The sequence below is a fragment of the Salvia hispanica genome, chromosome 6, assembly GCF_029641045.1.
Source record: "Salvia hispanica isolate PSC_SH4W2 chromosome 6, Shi_PSC_v1, whole genome shotgun sequence".
In the NCBI taxonomy this organism is placed as follows: Eukaryota; Viridiplantae; Streptophyta; class Magnoliopsida; order Lamiales; family Lamiaceae; genus Salvia; species Salvia hispanica.
Window position 1 is genome coordinate 22,746,728 of NC_142697.1, and position 21,937 is coordinate 22,768,664.

The window sequence follows — 21,937 nt, forward strand, 5'->3', positions numbered from 1 at the left end:
ACATTTTCATTTCCTTCCTATATATTCCTATGAATTTTTTGAAATATAATTGTTCAAAGTATTCAATTTTTAGGAATTGTAATTTTTAATTTAGGACTTGTAAATTTTAATTTATAGGGTTTATAATTATTTTATTTATATCTAGGGTTTGTAATTTATAATTTCGGAATGAATAATGAATTTTCTGAAATGTAATTGTTCAACGTTTTCAATGTTAAGACTAGTTTAGGGTTCCCTGGGATTGAAGATAACTTGTGTCTTTTGCAAAGAAGAGCCAGAGACTGTTGATCATGTCATTTTCGGATGCAGGTGTTCTAGTAGATTATGGTATTTCTGCTGCTGTTGAAATTTATCTCTTTGTTTTCCCATAGACCCGGTCTCGTGCTTACTCAGCTGGATGGACGCTCCTTTCATCAAATTTGATAAAAAGCTGTGGTGCTCCCTCTTCTATGTGATAAAGGATAAATCATAGAGAAATTTTTGTTCTCGTGTGGCATAACCCTTTAGAGAACTACTAGTTCATATATAATTTCATTATAATTTTAATTTCCCCATATAAAATTGAAGTTATCTAAGTATTTGGGCAATAAATATCACACTTATTGTAGTTGGTTTGCTATAAAAAAAATTTGCGAATTAGTGGCGGAATATTCCGTTGGTAAAGTTGAAAAATCCGCTGGTAAAATGAATTACCGGCAGATCAGCGGCGGAATATAATGAGGTCGCTCCATATTTATATGAACATACTATACTAATTACTTAATGGATCCATAGACAACGAAAGATTAAAAAACATGAATTGGGACCAATGGAACATTTATATTGTCGTGCAACAAGGAAAAAAATATTACATTGTTACACAAAAATAAGCAATCAGTGTGACGAAATGAAGTGTAAATTGTGTTACTGACTTACTATAAATATAAATGTATAACTGGGCATTAATTAGACATTAAGTTGTGCAACTAAAATCCTACGCAGATTAGTTCACATGTGGAATATTCAACGCTAAACATATATGACTATACGTAGCATTTATTACTTTCACCTTCAATTCAATAAGTTTGATTATTTTTGGAGTGATGATTTCGGTAAAAGGACTAATATATCAGTGTAAAAAAATGTTTCTATTTTGGGTACGTAGCTTGTATGCGTCAGTTGATATTTCACAATTTTAGAAAAGCAAGATAACTAAGAGTCATATGCACGGGAGACTCTAAGAGATAGGGTTAAGAAAATCTAACAACGTTTACCAACAAGGGTAATAAGGAGTAGAGATGGGTCGGTACGGTATACCCGTACCGAGAACGCCATAACGCATATCGTACTGAAAATCGCGGTATGACAAAATATCATGCCGATACCATACCAAATTTTTGGCATACCACAATCTGGTATACCGAAAATTTGGAATGATCATTTTTTGATATTGTTACCTTACCGTTATTGCGGTATACCGTAATATCGTCAATGCAAAAAAAAATCTATTTTATACACAAAATATTAAAAAAAGGATTTTCAGAGATTTTTTCTTTTTTAATTATATTTTATATATAAATATAATATAATTTTAACAATATACCGATTTTTCTATATGCACCAAGGATTCCGGTACAGTATGATTGCGGTATACTGAAAAAATGTTATTTCTGTATTTTTCGGTACGGTAAGTGCGGTATTTCGATTATTCGGTATTTTTCCACACCCTTAATAAAAAGCATATTTTAGTAAATCAGCAAATATATGTATATATATCTAGAAATTATCATACCAAATTACCAATATGTGATAAATGAGTTAGTCACCCTTTGATCAATTTTCCCTCGATCTCTTCTTGGACCGAACCCTTTGATCTTCCTCACTATTTTCCCCTCTTTCTTCTCTTGATCGATACGGCAAAGCTTACTCAACCAAAGACTCTTATACCAAGGATTGACGGCCCAGATTAAAAAGCCCCATTCGACGCATGTGAACCGTTCATCTCCAATGACTATAAAAACACTTGAAATTGGCCGTTGACCCCTTTTTAGATGAGCTGAATTTGACTCATCCGATTCAATCCATTTTGTGATCACAATTCCTCAACTAAAAGCTTTGTATTAAGAATATTTTTTACTCATTTATGTAAGAATCAGGATCACTATTTTCTTGATGCAAAAAAAAAAAGGTTTTAATATAATTAACTGTATATATATATTTTTTAATCATGATTGATTTTAACTTTATATTATATCTCAATGTAAAAAAAAGGTTTTAACAATTGAACGACACCTTAAATTGTTTTATTGCTCGGACAAGTCACAACGAATTCTCGAGTGCCAATTACTTGGACTTAATTTATAACCGTCCATAATAAAGCAGAACCTTTTTTGTTTCTTTATTTGTAAGAGAATTTTTACTTTACAGTTATAATATTATTACTTACGCATATTATACAGTAGTGTGATAAACTTCGGATATTCTTTTTGTTCATCTCGTTTCTTTGTTTTCATAATACATGGAGTATATATATAATTGCCGTACCAAGTCGTATATCTATTTACATAGAAATTGACCCTAACATATTGTATAAAATGTCACTAATTGTAAAATGACAGTATTAATTTTCTTAAGTTGTCTAAGAAAGAATTTTTGTATATATGGACAATTTTTATTGTCTTCAGGCTGACAAATGTGTCACGCTAGCTAGCCAGTACATAAAATTATTGATGAGTATTATTGGTCCAAAGATAAGTTGAGATATTTTATTTGTTTCTAAAAAAGGGAATTGTTTGTAAGCGATCACTTATCTTAGCCATTCACTCCATTTCAAGCGTGATGGTTCATTTTGTAATGGATTGTTTGTTTTTGCTGCAAACAAAATTATGTTATTTAATAGGCCTTGTTTACTTTGATAGATAATGATGGATTATTAAGAAAATTCAAAGTCGTTCGTCGCTTTGCCTTTTTATTAAATGAAGGACATGAATTTTCAGTCAAAGCACATATTCATGCACATTTGAATATAGCTGATAAATAGTGATAATCGGATCGTTACAAGTCAATCTGATAACGATCCAGTTAATTAAGATCAAATCAAAATACGACGTGCTACTTTAAAATTCAAACACAAATTGCACTATACACTGGCTTATTATCGACGCAATTCCATTTATGTTGACACAACACGCCTTTATAATGTCACAATAGCAACAAGAATCCAACACTGGATGATTCAAGAGTGATGCAAATGAGATATGACTCAGAGTCAATGTGGTAGTAGAGGCCGTGGCAGTGAATGCAAGGAATGGAAAGATGATAACCTCATTTTAATTTTAATAGGGTAATAAAAAAGTAATTAAAATAATAATTTAACTATAAATGGGTTACCCAAATCCGATCTGAATCCAACTCGGAAAATCCTTATGTCCTTATTGGATCGATCCGAAAAGAATACATACACGATAAGGCTTGACACTAACCTATTAATTTCACGCGTGTGCTCAGTGGCGTATGCACACTGGAACAAGGGGTGCAACTGTACCTCCAAAAGTTTGTTGTTTAATACCATTTGTAGTCATATTTTGATAAAATCCATCGGTAGCCTAGTGGTAAATTCGCTCCTTCTCTGTGCTAGAGACCTGGGTTTGAATACTCTTAAGCACAGTTTTACTTTTGACTTTTTCTTCTCCAAACTTGACTTTGCTTTAATCTATACTAAGTACTACAATCCAACTTTGCTTTAATCATTATATTCACACTCATATATATATATATATATATGTATGTATTGCTAGGTACTAACAAAATATGAATACTTGTATTGCAGATATATAATATACATTCCAAATGTGTAATTTATGTGATACTATAAATTTATTTGTTTTTTATTTAAAATCAAGTTTTTTGATAAAAAGATAAAAATAAAGAAAAAGATTTTATTTTTAAAAAATAGAACAATTGAAAAAATTTAACAAAGAAAACAAAAAAATTAGTCAAAATTTAAAATTTAAGTCATAATTAATTTTTGCACCCCCAGATTAAAAATCCTGGATACGCCACTGCGTGTGCTTATCATGTAAAAATATTGTCAGCCATACAGTTGAATATGTTTAGTAGATTCACCTCGACTCGATAAGGACACAAACAAACTTGACACTAACTTTTTGATTTTGCACGTGTTCAGTCGTGTGTTTGGGTTATGCTGAAAATTTTCAGCTCTATATTTGAATATGTACAATATATGTACCTCAAATAAGATTAATGCAGTTCCAACAGATGACGTCAACAATACCAAAAATATTATACGTCTTGGAATGACTTGGAATTCGCATTGAACGAGACTGAATAATCAAACTCATTGCATGAGATTCAAACTCAATCCTTTTCTAATATTAGCAAAAACATGATTGTTTTTATCATCTCTGGAATATATTATGCTGTGACATGTATAATAGAGTAGTAAAATTAAATACAAATGATTTAATCAAGAAAATGAACTCAGATTTTTGTTCCTTCGCCTCAGTCATTCAGAGGGGCCTGCTTAAAGCCTAAAATAGAGTTTGCCCCAAAAAGATCAGTTTTCCATTAAAACATAAATCCCAATTATGTTGAATGGAATACTGTATTGATAATCACTAGCTTATTTGTATTAAATGCAAGGGTAAAATAATAACAAAGAACTATCACTACAAAAAAATTAGATTACTACTAGTATTTTTTTAGGATACAAAAATCGAGATGTTAGTATTTTTTTAGGATACAAAAATCGAGATGTAATGACTCGTGTTAGAAATTTTTTTTAAAATAACAATAATTTAAAGCGCTCTTAAATTTAAGACAAATTAACTTATAAACCTTTTGTTTTTTTGACATTTCTATTTGTGTTCTCTAATTTTAATTGTGACAACGACAATAAAGATGCTTTTTAAAGCGTTAGGAATATATTTCAAAATAAAAATTAGCATTCTTAATTATATTAAAAAATATCTTTAACTATTTTTTTTATTGTTGTATGTACATGTCTAAAGGAAAAAAGTATGGTGTATTTTCTAATTTCTTGATCTATAAAAAATCTCAGCGAGCGCATTGTCTCAATTATTGGGACTCGCATTAACGTCTCTCTTTCTCTCTCACACAGATAAATTGCAAGTAAAATTTAATGCGTTAAACTCCGTAATCAAATTTGGTTACTCTAAGCACAATGCAAATACTATTAACGATCTAAATAAAAAATACTAGTAGCACAAATTTTTATTGTGTTAATTATTCGTAATTCATTTCCAAAGGACGATTAATATAATGCGTTATTTGGATTGTATGCATCTTAATTATCTAAAACCACATTGATATTGATCAGTTTTGAAAGAGGCTAGGGGCCGGGAGAGTGTAAATAATTCATATTAAGACGGGATTTTAAAGCTTTATAATGTTAACTATGCACATTAATAATTTGATTATAAATAATAGTTGGTGGATAAAAAATGTTGTTAAAATGACATATTTATAAAACAAAATTTCAAAATGATGAGAAAAATGTCATGATTATATCTCTAATTTTTGAAATGTACACTTACTAGGAAAAATGGACAATTATTCAAACGAGGGTGAATCACGACGACTTACTTTCTAATCGATAAATCAAATCAATTCATTTGTATGACTCGTAATTGTATACTATTTTAAGTAGGAGTGTGATCAATTGCTTACTTTTTTAAGTTGCTAACTTGCTAACTCATCAATGTAGTGTATTAAAAATGTCAACACGATGATATTAAAATGTCACCACATAATTTTGTTGAACTTCAATATAATGTGTTGACATTTTGATGTCATCGTGTTAACATTTTTAATACACTGTATTGATGAGTTAGCAGAGTTAGTAACTTAAATAGTTAGCAATATAACACACCCATTTTAAGTGTATATAAAACTCTAAATTGTACTGCTAGTAGTAACTCCAAAAGTACTATATCATGTTTTTTTAAGAGTACTAGCTATATCATGTTAAATAGCACTAGATGAAATTTCTTAAATAGTTATAATGCTTCATTTTAGTAGGTAAGTGTACATTTTTTTTTTTGTATCTGAGAGAGTGACGACTCAAAATTGAACAAGTAGAGAATATATAGAAATTAGAGGCAGAAAGAAAGAGGAAAAGAAATATATTCCACTATTACTATAGAAAGTATAAAAACTGGAAAATGTTGATAAATTAATAATGGAAAGAATGGGCCTCCCCCATCACTCCTCCACCTCACCTTCACCATCACCATCTCCATCTCCACTTCTTCTCCAATCACCTCCACACTCTCCACCACCAATTCCGCCGCCGCCGCTGCTGCCATACCAAACTACTGCATCCAGACAATTACTACTCCTAGTACATATTAAATTTTCTTCGTAATAAGATAGTACTATATATATCATAATTGGTATATATATATATGGATGAAATGTATGGGTTTCATTCGGCGGGAGATTACTATGTTGACAAGGCTTTGATGTTTCCGGAGAATATGATGGTGCTGGAGGACTACAATCACTACCACTACCATTCTCCGATCGCCGGCGAGCACTATATTCGGACTCCGATGTTGTTTAATTCCGAGGAATTGGGATGTCACGATTCCGCTTGTGTGAATGTCCAGAATCACATAGATGAGGATGATTCGGGTTTGATCAAGGCCAAAATTGCTTCACATCCTTCCTATCCAAAATTGCTCCATGCCTATATTGATTGCCACAAGGTTCAATTAAACTTTGTATTAGTCAGCTCACGTGTTTGATTAAGTATTTGCTTATTTTGTGTGTGGTCACTGGTCAGGTTGGAGCTCCCCCAGAAATAGTGTCTGTGTTGGATGAGATCAAGCGAGAAAACGACTTGTGCAAACAACACGCTGTTTCCCTTTGCACACAGACTGATCCTCACCTCGACGACTTCATGGTCTCTCTCTCTCTCTTCACTGCACACGCACACGCACACGCACATATAATAGTCTGCAACTTTCCATTTCTCCATTTATTTCCTTCAATTAATCGATTTTCTTCTTCTCTATATATGAAGCAATCCTACCGCGACATACTGGTCAAGTACAAGTCGGATCTGTCGCGCCCCTTCGACGAAGCAACCTCTTTCCTCGCCCAGATTCAAACGCAGCTCCTCAATCTTTGCAATGGTACTCCTCTCACACACACACCACACGCACAAACACGCGTTATGATTAATTGTGGTAGCCATTTATGAGCTAAGGACAACTGTGCTGCTGATTACGAAATATTCCCTGCGGAAAACCCTAGAATTCAAAGAAATTCTATATCTGAATCCAAAATTATGTGTTTCCAATGTCCGTAACCATTCTAGGAAAGTGCAAACCTTAAACCGTTAAGTCTTCGCTTCTGCAAACAGTATCACGCCACTTTCCCCTTTTCTTCATCAGTTTTTTTTTTCTGGGTTTCCGACTACTCCATCCGTGCCCATTTTTTTTGTCGTTTAACTTACTAATAAATTCCTTTTTTCCTTTTTCTACCTTCGTCTTTGTTTCATGTCAGGGGAAATTAAAGCTTAAAAATATACACATTCATTTGCTAGAGATTCTGATTTGACCTATCATTCAGCAGTGACGCGATTCACAGTACTACTCACTTCCCTTTTTTCACTTTCTTGCCACAGTAACATTTTTCTTTTATTTACTCACATACAATGTTGTTAGGTGGAGTACTACTAAATGATATGAGCAACTCATTTAGAAAGTGGACTTTAGGTTAATATGGACTAATTTCACTTGTGTGCATAATATGCAGGCATAAAATGTGGCTCCATGTGTTAAAATTGTTATGCCTCGTAACTTATTATCCAATCAATTATTTCCTCATTTTGTTAATGTCCTGGCTCATAGCGTAATCTAACACAATGAAGAAATTGAAAATGGAGTTAAACTTCTCCGGGAATTGATTTAGTATAATAAATATAAAGTGGCAAATGAACATAACTTTAAAGACTGAGTCACGACTGACTCTTCTCGTTGTCCCTCTTGTGTGGTGTAGTTTTACATCGCAAAAGATAAATAAGAACAAGTTGAAATAGAAGACTCCGGATTGATCTAGCGTATATTTATTGTGTTACATTTACCTGCCTATCTAACAAATCTCAGGTGTTGCACTTGAATATTGTATTCACCTCTCTCTTGTCTCTCTCTCTCACACACACTAGGTAGCTTGTTGGATAGTAGTATTGTACTTGATTTCATTGATAAAATCATACTAGTAAAAGTGAACAGAAGGCTAGATAAGAATCTATTTATGCATGAATGACTGTCCCATGATAAATATCTTACAAATTTTATTTCACATGTTACAAGAAATTGACAAGGTTGTTGCCATAATTATGATAAGGTGAAATTGAATTTATAAATTTGCATATATAGGTCTGGCAAAAATGAAATAGAGGCTCCAAGTTCCAACAAATCATGTGTTGAACGAGCGTGCATGAAATAAGACAAGATATATAAATAACATGTGAAAAGCGTCAAGTGGTTTATTAGTTGGCAGTTGAATGCATTGTCTTCTATGTTTGTGGTAGTTGCTCCCTCCATTAAATGATTCTTAAAAGAAAAAGATAATGTACTTGCACAGAATATAACTTGTGAAAAATCTATCCTTATCATAAGACTCCAATTACTATGAGAATCTCATCACATTGTTTAATTAATTGCCATCTTTAATTATATTGGATATGATTTTTTTATTTTATTTTTCACTTGTACATAGATTACCGAGCTTAAGCTATAGTAAATTGCAGTTAAGTACACTTGGGATCTGTTGCATGCACAAATCTCAGTCAGATTATATTGATTTTTTAGTTACAAAGAATCTGGGAATGTTGCAGGGCGTGGAGGTAATTTATATATGTTGTGCAGCTTTAGATGTTGTGCTAATCCAATAATATTAGTTAATTAGTGATAACACGTAGATAAAGAGATCAAGCTCGTTTTCGTTTGGTTGACAACGAATCATTCTTTTAAGTTGGAAGTACAAGTTTTATTTTCCAGATGTGTTAATTTTGGAGCACATTTTCACGTGCTTACGACACCAGTAACCTCATGGTGCTGTCTGCATTTGGAATTAATTTGATTCGCTTTTCTTGCTTTATTACCTTCTTGACAATATAATTTCTTGATCATCATCGTCATTATAAACTGTTTTTCACGTGCCTGACTTGGATTCTGTCAAAAAACTGTGAATATATGCAATATTTGTTAGTCTGTTTCTGGTGGCGCCTTGTGTTGTTTTTACATATCTCAGTTTCTACATGCGTGTGTTGTGATTTGTGTGGTATGGTTTCTTTGTGCATTTTGGCCTTGCAGAATTGTCGCGCTCATTTGTTTCCATTTTGCTCTTTCATCTTCCCTAGTTTCTATCCAAACTCCTTGTCCCGCATCAATAAATTGGCGATCTTGACTTTTCTTTAAATAAACAGATAATCCTTTTTTTATAGAGCCTTTTAAGAGGCTGAATGATCTATTTCTAACGTGTTATTGGAGTGAGCCCAAATTGTGTTGCGCATATAGACCAATATTTTGATATTGAAAACACACATCCTGCATTATTGTAATTTAGTGGACTTAATTAGTGCCTACATCATACATATACTAGTAGAGGTGATCAAATTAAGAAGTTCAAATTGAGAGTGCTGTAAAAAAAACTGCAGTATGGAATGGGTTGGAAGGAAGTGGAGAGTTTGGGCAAATAATTGAGTGGGGCAAGTGGGGAAGAGAGGAAAAGCTTTAATGGGTAAAAACCCGGATAGCGCGGGTGGTCGTATATTCACATGGCCGCCCGGGGTTTACGCTGACGCACGGGCCCTTCCCTCTCTCATTCATAATTCCAAATTAAATTAAATTAAACTAAACACCAATAATAATTTCAGAGTACATAACAGGGTTTGATATATAAATAATAAATTCATGTTTTGGGCCCATCACTAGTGGTGTCAGAATTGAATCGAGGAAAATCGGTCGCCCCATATTTATTGACCGGTTTGGGGCCCAATAGAATTAGTGAAATTAATTGTTGTTATTTGGGTATGTATAGATGATGAAGGAGAAGGCGAAGGATCGGTGTGGTCGGAGGGGGAGTTGATAGAAATGCAAGATGCAGAGACGAAGAGGGAAGATCGGCAGCTGAAGGAGAAGCTGCTGCGGATGTATGGCAGCCATATCAGCAGTTTGAAGCTTGAATTTTCAAAGAAGAAGAAGAAAGGGAAGCTGCCAAAGGAGGGGAGGCAGACTTTGCTCGCTTGGTGGAATTTGCACTCCAAATGGCCCTACCCTACGGTTTCTCTCTCTCTCTCTCTCCGCAATATAATTGATTCAAAATCGAATTGATTTGATTTACAATTCTGCAGGAATCGGATAAGATTGCGCTTGCTGAGACAACAGGTCTGGATCAGAAGCAGATTAACAATTGGTTCATAAATCAGAGGAAGCGCCACTGGAAATCGCCCGACAACATGCTTGCGGTTGCGGATAGGATCACCACTCCACATTAACATTTATCTTTATCTTGTCTTGTATATTATTCCCATACCATACTCTCTAATTTTTAAATAAACTACACTTTCATAATTTTTTGCTTCTTCTTCGCCATTTTTATGAGGAGTAACTTACTTTGCTCTTAGAGCATCTTCAATAGTGGCTAGCTGACTCGACTTATTTTAACACAAGTGATACCCGCAAGTGTATGGGGCTAGTGTAGCAATTAGCAAGCAAGAGTATCGTATCCCACAGAGACAAATTCGTATCAACTTAACTACCACAAACAAATGTTGACTACTATCTAGAGAATCAGGAAAGTTTTGGTTTTGTTCTAACACTACGAAAAGCATATAATGAACAAATAGACAAATAAAAGCAAATAAACACGGAGTGAAAAGATAATATGGAGAAAATTGTAGAACTCAAGGATCCGATGCACAATTCCAAGCTCTTATCCAATCAATTTGCCTTACTTTTTGGTGTCTCTAGAATTACTAAGTCGTCCACAATTATAGATTAAACCCCATCCCCAGGTGAGAAACCTGTAGATTAGGTGCTAGGATTGAAGTCCCCTTTTAATCCTAAAACCCCTAACTCCCAAAAGCTCGATTAGGTCAAAGACCTCACTCAAAACCTCAACTCTCCCGAGTTTTATTGCATTAAGGTGTGAATTATTCCTATTTCCAGATTAATTATTTCATCTCCTGATTAATCTAATTAATCCTACACAATCAAGTAGTGATCAAGCAATTGAAAGGAATAAACCCAAGAATAATCAAATAACTATAAGAGCAAAGTAAGAACAAAATTAATTGGATAAAAACTATGAAATTAGTGCATCTTCACCAAGAATTCTACAAAAAGGGATTTAGCTACTCATGTTCTTCATAAAAACCATGTTCCAAACAAAAGATTCTATGAAATACATGGAGAAAAGATTAAGATACTCCTGTGAGAATGAATCTATGGAATGAAGTCTTCAATCTTCTGATTTAGAGTCTTCAATCTTCAATTCTCTCTCTAGAAGTGTTCATGGCGGTGTGTGTGGGTGTTGGAGGCGGTAAGTGTTGAATGATATGAACCCTAGGCGTTTTCCCTTTAATCTCCCATAAAAAATCGCGTTTTTTTCAAGACAATACGCCAAAATAGCGTACCCGGCCGGGTGGAATTATAAAGAGAAAAATTCACCCTTCCAGGTGGTCATTTTCGACCACTTTCTGACCCTTTTCCCGCAGAATCGCTGTACCCGGCCGGGTGAATTTATTGTGTAATAATTCACCCGGCCGCGTGAAAGTTTCTGGACAGCGCAGTGTTCTTATAACGGCCATAATTTCTTCTACCGAACTCCGATTGAGGTGTGCGAGATACCCACGCGAAGCTCTTTCGAAGATGAAGAGATTGATATGCATTAGGGGCTGACTGGACTTCAAAACCTCCAGTAAATATTGTCTCAAACCAAGGCTGCTGCATATCCACATATTTTGTGCCTTTTCTACACATTCTTAACAAAATGGTTAACATACCGACATAATAGAGAAGTAGATATAAACATGTCCAATAATAGACAAAATATGACCAAATTCATACATAACCACCCTCTAAAACCATGTAAAATCCAAGTATGTCAACTCTCCCAAACTTAAATAATTGTTAGTCCTCGAGCAATGAAGAAAAAGAACTAAAAGAAGACTTGGATTTAAAGGGGTTTAGACATCATCATTGTTTCAAAGAGTATGGAATACAAGAGCATATCAAAATACAAATTCTATAAAGTCAAGCCGTCGAATGCACTTTTACTACTAACTCGTATATCACATTGGATTCATGCTTCTCTCAAGATATGTGTATGTGTATCTCACTCTCAAAGGTGTATGTATAGAAATAATACTCTCAAATCAAAATACAAGTAGTGTTTACCATATGCTTGCTCAAAATCAACCATCTCCTTTACTAGAATGTGAATGTGAATCTAGAATCAGAAAGGACTTTATTAAGGTTGTAATATGGCTTTTTGGACGGTAGGGAACATTTTGGCTAAAGTGGCTGAAAAGTAAGAGAAGCCCAAGTACTCGCATATTACAAATCCCAACAAAAGACCATTTCCCATAACAAATCTCAGATATGTAAGACATTGTCGAACTTCTTCCTCCCATCCGGTCCCCACCTATTTAGAAACCCAACCAATAACTCTTCTAGACTTCGTCTAGCTTATACCTCCACAAATTTATTATTTTTTTTTATCTTTGTTCCTCTAGACTTCGTCTAGCTTATACCTCCATTATTTTATTTTTTTTACAACGCCCCATATGTGCTTCCAAGTTTGTAGGCTTATCACTCTTGACGGTGACTTAACAAATATTTGACATTGTGACACTTTTTAGGCTAGGAGGGCTAACTAGGGATTAAGACAAAAATATATACACTTGTGAAGGGGAGAACAAAGAATGCCTAACGTCATCTCCTAAATTCACATTCACTATGTAGATTTAATATGATTAGGAGCAAGTTCTAGAAACAACAACAAGCATATGATAAAAAATCACACAAAAAAGAAGTTTTGGCTCAAATCTCACTCGGTAATAGCATGAAATCAAGGCAAACAAGCAATTCGTTCCTTATGCACCTATTACTCAAACTCTTAAATCAAAAACCATGATAGCTTAAAAGATGGATGAAGTTTTTATCATTAACAACTAGTCTTTACCCCAAGAAACCAAAATTCAAACAAGTTCAAATTCAATTCCATAACAACCAAAACCAAAACAACTCAAAGAGGTCTAAAGCAAAACAAATATACCCTAAAACATAAATAAAAGCAACAAAAGACAACTAATCAATTTGAAACAAAAATAAAGCAGTAAAATACCTCATAAGGCTCACTATCCACCATATCACCCTCCCAAACTTATTCAAGACTATGCAAAGAATAAGTTTGAAAAGTTGGTGGAGAAGGGAGACTTATATGATAGGCAAACTAAAACGAAAACAATCTAAAAGTTACCTACTAAGGGTTACCTCCCCTATAGTGCCTTTGGTTATCGTCGTTGGCTCGACGTCTTCAAGCTCTCTCAATTTATCCTGAACCGGATGATGGAATCCGCATCATTGCTTTTTGCCACTATCGCATGAATAAGCCTATCCATTTGCTTCATCCACTGACTCACCATTGAGCTTTGAAAAAGTAGAACTCCACTCATTTTGGCCATTTTATTCTTCTTTCAAGACCTTTTCTTTTTCAGTCTGACAGTCACTACTTCCTCGGTTTCTTTCTTTTCTTCATCAACCTTGCCTTTGTCATCCTCACCATGATTATTTTGGATTGCCCGTCGGATATAGATAGAAGTTCTTGACTGATACCACTCTTCAGACCAATGGCATTGCACTCTTTCGGGTGCACAATTGTCATCTCCTGAAATTGAACTGGTTGTTGTTGAATGATAACAACATGAGCAATTTGACTCATCTGAGTCGCCATAATCTTCATGTGTGAGCTCAATGAAGGGGTTGGCAGCGGAAGCGCTCACATAAATCAATTACATTACAATTCTGATCTATTTAGCGGATTATTTAGACAAATTCTATTCGCGTAATTATCACATGTATCATGCTCATAACTCAAATAATAACATGTTTTAAATTAATTGAAACCTAAAACATGCTTTTCTAAGGTTAAGCCATTATACCTTGATGATTCTCCAAAGAATCGAAGATGGCTAGCGCCTTCTCCACGTGAAGATCTTTAGTACAAAACCACGGATCTTCTGACTGGTTCCCGGACTGTGAACTGATATCAGGGTGGGTTGATCTCACCAGTGCACTAGGACTTAAATAGAGAAGACAGAAATCCTTTCCCTCGGAGGAGAGAAAATTCGACCACCACTAGGAGTAGGGGGCCGAAAATTTTAGAGAAAAATTAAGTGTATTTTCTGTCTCTTTTATTCTCCTATTTATAATAAGTCACATATTGGGCCCAGACAGGGATCTATGGAAGGCTTTGGATATGGGCTCCTCCAATTAGCTTTTTACTAATTAAATTAAACCCAATTTAATATAAGTTTGAAATTGGAATATTACGAGCAGCCACTACAGAAGTAATACTGCACTCCCCATCCAAATCCGAAATTATAAGTACTTCGGGTTTCCAATACTTTATATTTATTTCCCACGCTTAAGATAGAAACATCCATTAATTAATTATTGTCTGCTATGGACTTAATTAATCAATATCTTATTTATTCCAAGAGAAGACTCAGCAAGAAAATCTTATTTATTATTCATAGAGTAATTAAACTCCAACTAGCTAGGTTCCGAATAATAAAACCTTATTTCAAGCTTCTCTTGAGGATGTTATCAAACGAGACTCACCTCGCGCACGATTCAACATAATAGCAATCCTAGCACCGCTAGATATTAATCACCACTACCCAATATACCAGGCTTATTGGGTTGCAAAAAACCCGCACCATTTGGTAAGTCAAAGTAGTGCATAATCAATACCGTATGCTCAATGCTAACGTACATTGATTGAGAAATAATTTACGAGACCTCGTCTTTCAGTAGATAGCATAAAGACTGTCTCGTTGTTAGATCCATTCAGTGTTATACCACACCAACGTCATCTTATTTCAGTAAGGCTTAGAAATAATTGGACTGACATTGCAACCTTTCACGATAGGTAGTGATATTATTCTTTTTCTTTGTTTAGAACTGACCGTGTTACCTTAAAGTGAACGACGCTCACAACCGGTCTACTAAAACAAAGACTTAGACTTTGTTAAGTTACTTATACATTTAAATATGCAATAAACATCCATTAAATGTAAAACATAACAACATTATGACAAAAATAATCTGTTTATTCATTTGGAAAATAAAATAAGAGTTTTAACAGTATTCAATCAATCGAAAGGTGATTTTTAGTATACAAATTCTAACACTCAACTCTTCCATGGTTTGCTATAGCTTGTCTAATCTCCGGGACGAACTTTCTATGTAAGCTTCAGTGTTTTCCATGAAGGCAATCAACAACTCCTCCGAAGAATTCTTCTTAGGCTCATCAATGAAATAATGTGAGGGTTGCTGAGCATGGTCGGAATATCCAAATGATGAGTTATGAGTGGACTTGGTTAGACTATAATCATCACTACCCGTTTGATTGAGGTAGTATCCGTCAATAGTTCTGTCTTGGTCCACTTGCTGAATATAATTAACATACTCAACCTTCCCTTGAGGTTCCATTATTGGTTCACTTCGTAATAGTTGGTGCGATGGATCCTTATATGCTTCAGGTTTTCGCATACATGCTTCAGTTTGCTTCATAAAGGTGGCGAGAGCCTCTTCTAGGGTTGGCTTCATATTTCCATATAACGGCTCATCTAAGAAGATGGAAGGGGGGTGGCCTTCGGTGTTGTAATTGTAACCACCTTGACTTCGAGCGATGGACAACAACAACGAGTCCAGTCCAGCGACGAGCGGATCTCAGACTCCCATGGTACCCGTGGAATCTGGATGAGGCCAGATGGGCGGGTAGATGGGCCCAGGGTTTAACGTGCCTTGGCAATAGTTGATGGGGATGATGGCGGGAGCGCAGGGGGGGATGCAGGGAAGGATGCCGGGCGGGGTGCAGGCCAGCGGCGGGCAGGCAACGCCGGGGTGGGGAGGTATGCCCCAGATGCAGCAGGAGATGATGTGGATGATGCCGGTATGGCAGGGAGGGATGCAACCGGTATGCATCCCGGGATGCAGGGGTCACCGATGGGGAAAAGGTCTATCGTCCCTCTCTTGATTTTTTGACGGCTTCGTCTCACACGTCGACCCAAGTGGAGACACAATTCACTGGCGATGACCTTTTGTTATTGCATGAGATGAGGATCGATCTTGGGGAGCCGGACACTCCCGTTCCAGAAGGATCGGGCCGCACCGAAGAAGAAGAAGACCAAGGGGAAGGGCAAGGTGGTCGGCGAGTCGTCGCAGCCCGCTGTTCACGACATCCCCACGCGGAGGAAGTGGACGGAGGATGAGTACGCCGGCGTGGCCAAGGCATGGTTGTCGATTCGCGACGATTCGCCGGGTCGTCAACATGTGGGTGAAGATTAGAGCAGCCTACAGGAGGAACTGCCCGCACAGAAAGGACTACAGCGGGGAAGAATGCCGGAAGGGGTGGGAACGCATCAGGGGCACGGTCGGCCGATTTTCGGGGTTGTACGCCAACGCCCTCCGCATGCTGACTAGTGGGCAAAATGAGGAGGACGCCCGGAGGATAGCGGAGAGTCAGTTCCCCTAGCCGGGGAAGTATAAGGAGTTCACCTTCTAGGAATGCTAGGTGTTGCTGAAGGACTCCGAGAAGTTCCGGGCGGGGTGCGACGCTGGGTGGCCGAAGAAGCAGAGGCTGAACTATTCCGGCGACTACAGCGTCAGCAGCGGCGGATCCCACGATCTCCCCCCAGATGCTGAGGAGTTTCCGTCCCCTCCATCCTTTACTCGTCGCCCTCGCCCGGTTGGCCAAAAGCGGGCGCAACGGGCAGCGAGGGGAGGATCCACCCTATCACCCCAGGAGGTCATCTCGGCACCCCCCACGCACGTACACCTTATTCTCGTGTGTAAAAACAGAGGAACGGATGTATAAGGTCTTCCAAGAGTGGAAGGCCGCAACTGACCCCACGGAGAAGAGGTTTCTCCACTCGATGCTCGAGAACATGCAGGTGGATTTGGATGCCACGAGAGCAGTGGGGGGTTCAGACGCGGGCTCAGATACCCCGGGTGGCGGCGGCGAGGACGGCGGCGGCGATAACGAGGAGTAGAGAGTGGCGGGGCTCGTGTGTGGAAGCCCGTTTTTTTTAAAAAAAATCATGTACTTTATTTTATCTTTGTACCTTTTTTTTAATGAAATGAATGAATTTTCCCGTATATGTCTCGTAAATTTAATTCCGTAATTTAATCGTAAATTTAATTCCGTAAATGTAGTTGTTTTTTAATTATTTTTATTGCGGCTGGCCTAAGGCTAGCTTATTTGAGTAAAATGCTGATGTGGCAGGTGGATTTTTAGTGCTGATGATGTGGCAGAGAGAGAGAGTGGTTGGCCTATGACTGACCTATTCTTAATGTGGATGTTCTTATTTTGTCAACTTTGATCCCACCCGGGCCTGGCATATCTCTACATACAAATCAATAATTTTATTTTTCAATTTTTGATAAGTATTTTTTCAAAGGGATATTGACATCTAAATATCACAGAAATTTCAAAAAGTTGGGTTTTCCCACAAACTTTGAAATTGACAAATAATATCACGAACTTTATCCCGAATTTGTTATTTTCCACCAAAGAAAAAATTCCGGCAAATAATATCATGATACAGATTTTTTTTCGTAATTTCTCGACAACAACTTCGTGAGCTTCAAGTTTTTCAATCTTTGAGGATAGTTTTTTTTAAGCACACCCTTCAAAATTGTCTTCAATTTATTACTGCAGCCCAAATTTTTTTACTGATAGAAAATAACAAACTCAAGGTAAAATTCGTAATATTATTTGTCAATTTCAAAGTTCGTGGAAATAATCCAACTTTTTTAAAGTTCCATGATATTAGGTGCTAATGTCCCTTTTTCTAATAACATAGTCAGTTTTTAATAAAACTATGCAACATATTTAACTTGTAATAACATAGTCAGTTTTTAATAAAACTATGCAACATATTTAACTTGTTGGAGCTTGAAAATAGAGAATTTTCATCTTAGTACGAGACTAGATATATACAAACATTTTTGTTGTTATAAGTGGATGATTGCTACCTATATCTCTGATGTAGTTATGCTAAAATAGAGAGGTCGGCGAACAGTTACAAGCAAAGCTAGAGCAAGTCACTATTGAGGTGCGCGAGCAGTTGGAGAAGCAAAATGAGGCGTCGCGCGCGAAGTTGGAGAGGCAAAATACAATAGCACGTGCTGAATTACAGAGCAAAATGCGAGTTGCGCCCGGATTTATTAGAGAAAAAAAGTGGGAGGTTGGAAAAGTTGATGAACCATAGTGAATGGGTTGACGAAATGAGAAGTCAAAAATAGCATAAACTAAAAGTGTAAAACAATATTACTAATTTTATGTAATTTTTGAAATTTGTTACTTTTTTGTTGTCATTATGGTTTTTATTTAATAAATTGTCCACATAAATATTTTTTTTTTAAAATATTACAATTGCTGATGAATACTAATTTTGCGAGCAAAAAATTTGTGATGAATAATGGTCGACAACCTTCTAGCACAATAGAGGTGCTAGAAAAACTTGCGAGCACAATAGAGGTGCTAGCAAAATGACTTCTGCTCGCAAAACTAGTCGCAAGTTTGCGACAAGCGTTATCGCTCAAAACCGGTGCTAATGTGCTAGCAAAACGGACTATTGCGAGCACTTTATTACCTTTTTACGAGCACAATGGTGCTAGCAAATCACCTCTCTTTTTTTACTTCACTAAAAAAATATTTATAAGTGTTTTTTCATAGAATTCTTATACAGTTAGCCTACTGGGCTTTACTTAGTCAGGAGTATATGATTATTTTTATCATAAATTAATGGAAATTCAGTTTGGACCTTTAATTTTTTTTTCTTTTTATATTTAACTATGGTATCATATTCTTGGGATATATTCATGCCTTATCTAAAACACAAAAAGGAGAACTGATCTTTTGATTCGGTCCATAAACATTGTTTAAATTGAAACATGTTAATTCATTTTATTCTAATTGAACAGCATGTAACTCAAAAAATATAACGACAAATTGCAAAAATGTTTTCTTGTTATTATTAGTAGTATTAGTATGCAGTTGTGTACAAAAACCAAAACAAAAAACTCTTAGACTAACATTACTCATCTCATGCTGTGTGCTATATATAGACCATTATGAGCGATCAAACATGATGTTAAAACCCCAATCCATGTCACCTGGGATATAATATGCTGTGAGAAATGGTTGCAACTGAAGCTGCACCATTCCCATAATGGCTGGGAATCTCACTGAGTTCCATTGTGGTGTCATCCAAGAATGGGGGGCTGGTTGGTGCAGCCAGTTCTGCTTCATTAACTAGCATCTGCATCACTCTCGTCATCGTCGGTCGCAGAGAAGATATTTCTTGAGTACACAACAGACCTATGTGAACCACCCTCACCGCCTCATCTTTTGTGCTGCTACTCAACATTAGGTTAGTATCAAAGAGTTCTTCAACTCTCCTTTCTTGGAAATGCTTCCATGCCTGTTTTGTTCAAAACATTTCATTATCTTATACTACTAATACTACAATATGCATGTTTGTCATGTAGATTGAAACATTAACTCACAATATTGATCAAGCTATCAGAGTAGTCTGTGTGTTTGCTTCTGTTGTTCTGCCTGCCCGTTACGATTTCCAGCAGCAGCACACCGAAGCTGTACACATCTGCCTTCTCAGTCAGCTGCCCGTGTGCCAAATACTCCGGTGCCATATATCCCCTGCTCATAAAAGTTCATGTAAATACACATATAGTAACATAACACAACTAAATGTAACATGTAAAACACTTACAGAGTCCCTGCTATGGCAGTGCTGATATGAGTCTTATCCTCCTGAAACGACCTAGCCAATCCAAAATCTGCAATTTTTGCGGCAAGTCTGGAGTCGAGGAGGATGTTACTAGCCTTGATGTCTCTGTGAATGATCCTCATGTTGCTGTTCTCATGAAGGTACACTAACCCTTCCGCTGTTCCTAGAATGATCTCCAGCCTCGTCTCCCACCTTAACGCTTTGCCTCTGCTCGAATCTGCCCACATTCCACATCCATTAATCACCACCATGACTTCAAACACTCTAGTCTACCTACAACTTACCAAAGATGAAGCGGTCGAGGCTCTTGTTTGGCAAGTACTCGTACACGAGTAGGCTCTCGGGTCCTGAGCAGCTGCACCCCAACAACCTCACTAGATTCTTGTGCTCTACCGTGCTGATGATCTTCACTTCATTGTAGAAATCTGCAGCTCTGTGTTTGTTATTGAAGTAGAGCCTCTTCACTGCAATCTCCCTCCCGTCTGGCATTACTCCTTTATATACAGAGCCAAAACCGCCTTCGCCAAGCTTGTTAGCCTCGTCGAAACAGCCAGTGGCTTTCTCCAGAGTCGAATATTTGAAGTTCAAGCTGCTGTCATTGAGGCTCTTCACATATCTCTCTGCTTCACCACAACCTTTTCTCTTCTTTTGGATCTTTCTCTGCTTACAAATATAGACCCCAAACATAGCTCCAATGGCAACAACAGCACATACACTAACCGTTGCTATTACAATAACTATCACCACCCCTGCAAGTTATTTAAACCGAATTAATATATAAAATATCCTCCCGCCGGCCTATAAGAATAGAGTGTGTTATCAGTACCTCTTTCACTGCGATTACGGGGAACAGGATTCATGAAATCGGTGTCGGAATACCTGAGGAAGCAGCCGGTGTTCAACGCCCTGCCATCAGAGGAAGGCAAGCACCGTAACACAGAATCAGAAGCATTCTCAAGGCAAGCTCTGCAAGATCCGGCATCGATAGTCCTCCAGCATTCTGCCAAAACATACGCCGACTGATCACGCGCCGCCCGGCCAAAGCCACCGCCACTGACAGCGTCAGAAACCGCCTCGGACACAGCCTGCCTCGCGGCGGCCTTGAACGCACGATCCCTCCGCGTGGTGTTGCCGCAGAGTGCGCGGTCTCCTGGGGCGGCGTGCTCGCGGAAGAAGGGGTAGTTCTCGGCGCGCATGAAGCAGCCGTCGAGGAAGATCCTGCCGCCGTTGGAGGGGAAGCACTGCGGCAGGAGGGTGCGGGCTTCGGCGTAGCAGAGGACGCAGTCGAGTAGGGAGAGATCGCCGTAGCATTGGGCGAGGCCGTAGTTGGCGTCGGGACCGGATCCGGTGATGGCTTGGCCGAAGCCCGAGGATCGCATCTGCGCGCTTATGGTCTCCATGGTGGCCACGAAGTTGGGCACGTACACAGTCGCGTTGTGCTCCGCCTGCTTCCCGCACATCATTTTAACCGTTTCCGATCTCGGCGATGCCAATGCTGCGTCGGGATATAGCACGGCTGAAACTACTACTATTGCCGTCAAGATTGCTTCCTCAAACATCGTGGCTCAATTATTTCACCACTAGAGATTGTTTCAGAAGAATAAGAAGGATGATTTGGGAACCTAACTGGAAGTATTCACACCGGAATTTCAATCCTTCGATAATGATTGTAGCGCCGGCCACATTAATTTCAACAAACGGATATCGGGCCGGGCCGGGCCCCACTTTTAACTTCAACTACGCCTACAATTACACACACCACCAGACTTTCACATCGCTCCAACTATAACATTAATAGTAGGAGTACTATTCATAATTCACGTGGACGATTAGAATTACTTTCTGGTGAGACCATATTCA

At 37.4% G+C, this 21,937-nt stretch overlaps 2 protein-coding genes across 2 annotated transcripts; one reads left to right on the top strand and one right to left on the bottom strand.

The window, feature by feature from the left end:
- Positions 1–6,195: 6,195 nt before the first annotated feature.
- LOC125204492 (homeobox protein knotted-1-like 6) lies at positions 6,196–10,604 on the top strand. Its single transcript, XM_048103159.2, has 5 exons — positions 6,196–6,728; positions 6,806–6,925; positions 7,046–7,157; positions 10,072–10,313; positions 10,385–10,604. Exons 1-5 carry the CDS (start codon positions 6,426–6,428, stop codon positions 10,526–10,528), a joined length of 921 nt encoding a protein of 306 aa, XP_047959116.1. The 5' UTR covers positions 6,196–6,425; the 3' UTR covers positions 10,529–10,604.
- Positions 10,605–19,278: 8,674 nt separating this feature from the next.
- Positions 19,279–21,872, bottom strand: LOC125205789 (cysteine-rich receptor-like protein kinase 2). Its single transcript, XM_048104912.2, has 5 exons — positions 20,904–21,872; positions 20,362–20,826; positions 20,060–20,294; positions 19,836–19,986; positions 19,279–19,750 (listed from the first exon to the last, which is right to left on the bottom strand). Exons 1-5 carry the CDS (start codon positions 21,634–21,636, stop codon positions 19,439–19,441), a joined length of 1,896 nt encoding a protein of 631 aa, XP_047960869.1. The 5' UTR covers positions 21,637–21,872; the 3' UTR covers positions 19,279–19,438.
- Between the last annotated feature and the right edge of the window lie 65 nt (positions 21,873–21,937).

Coding starts and splice junctions, on each gene's coding strand:
- LOC125204492 (XM_048103159.2), top strand. CDS start 6,426: ATGGATGAAATGTATGGGTTTCATTCGGCGGGAGATTACTATGTTGAC. Junction 6,729..6,805: donor CCTATATTGATTGCCACAAG/GTTCAATTAAAC, acceptor GTCACTGGTCAG/GTTGGAGCTCCCCCAGAAAT. Junction 6,926..7,045: donor CTCACCTCGACGACTTCATG/GTCTCTCTCTCT, acceptor CTATATATGAAG/CAATCCTACCGCGACATACT.
- LOC125205789 (XM_048104912.2), bottom strand. CDS start 21,636: ATGTTTGAGGAAGCAATCTTGACGGCAATAGTAGTAGTTTCAGCCGTG. Junction 20,295..20,361: donor CCTCGACCGCTTCATCTTTG/GTAAGTTGTAGG, acceptor GAATGTGGGCAG/ATTCGAGCAGAGGCAAAGCG. Junction 19,987..20,059: donor ACTGCCATAGCAGGGACTCT/GTAAGTGTTTTA, acceptor TTTTATGAGCAG/GGGATATATGGCACCGGAGT.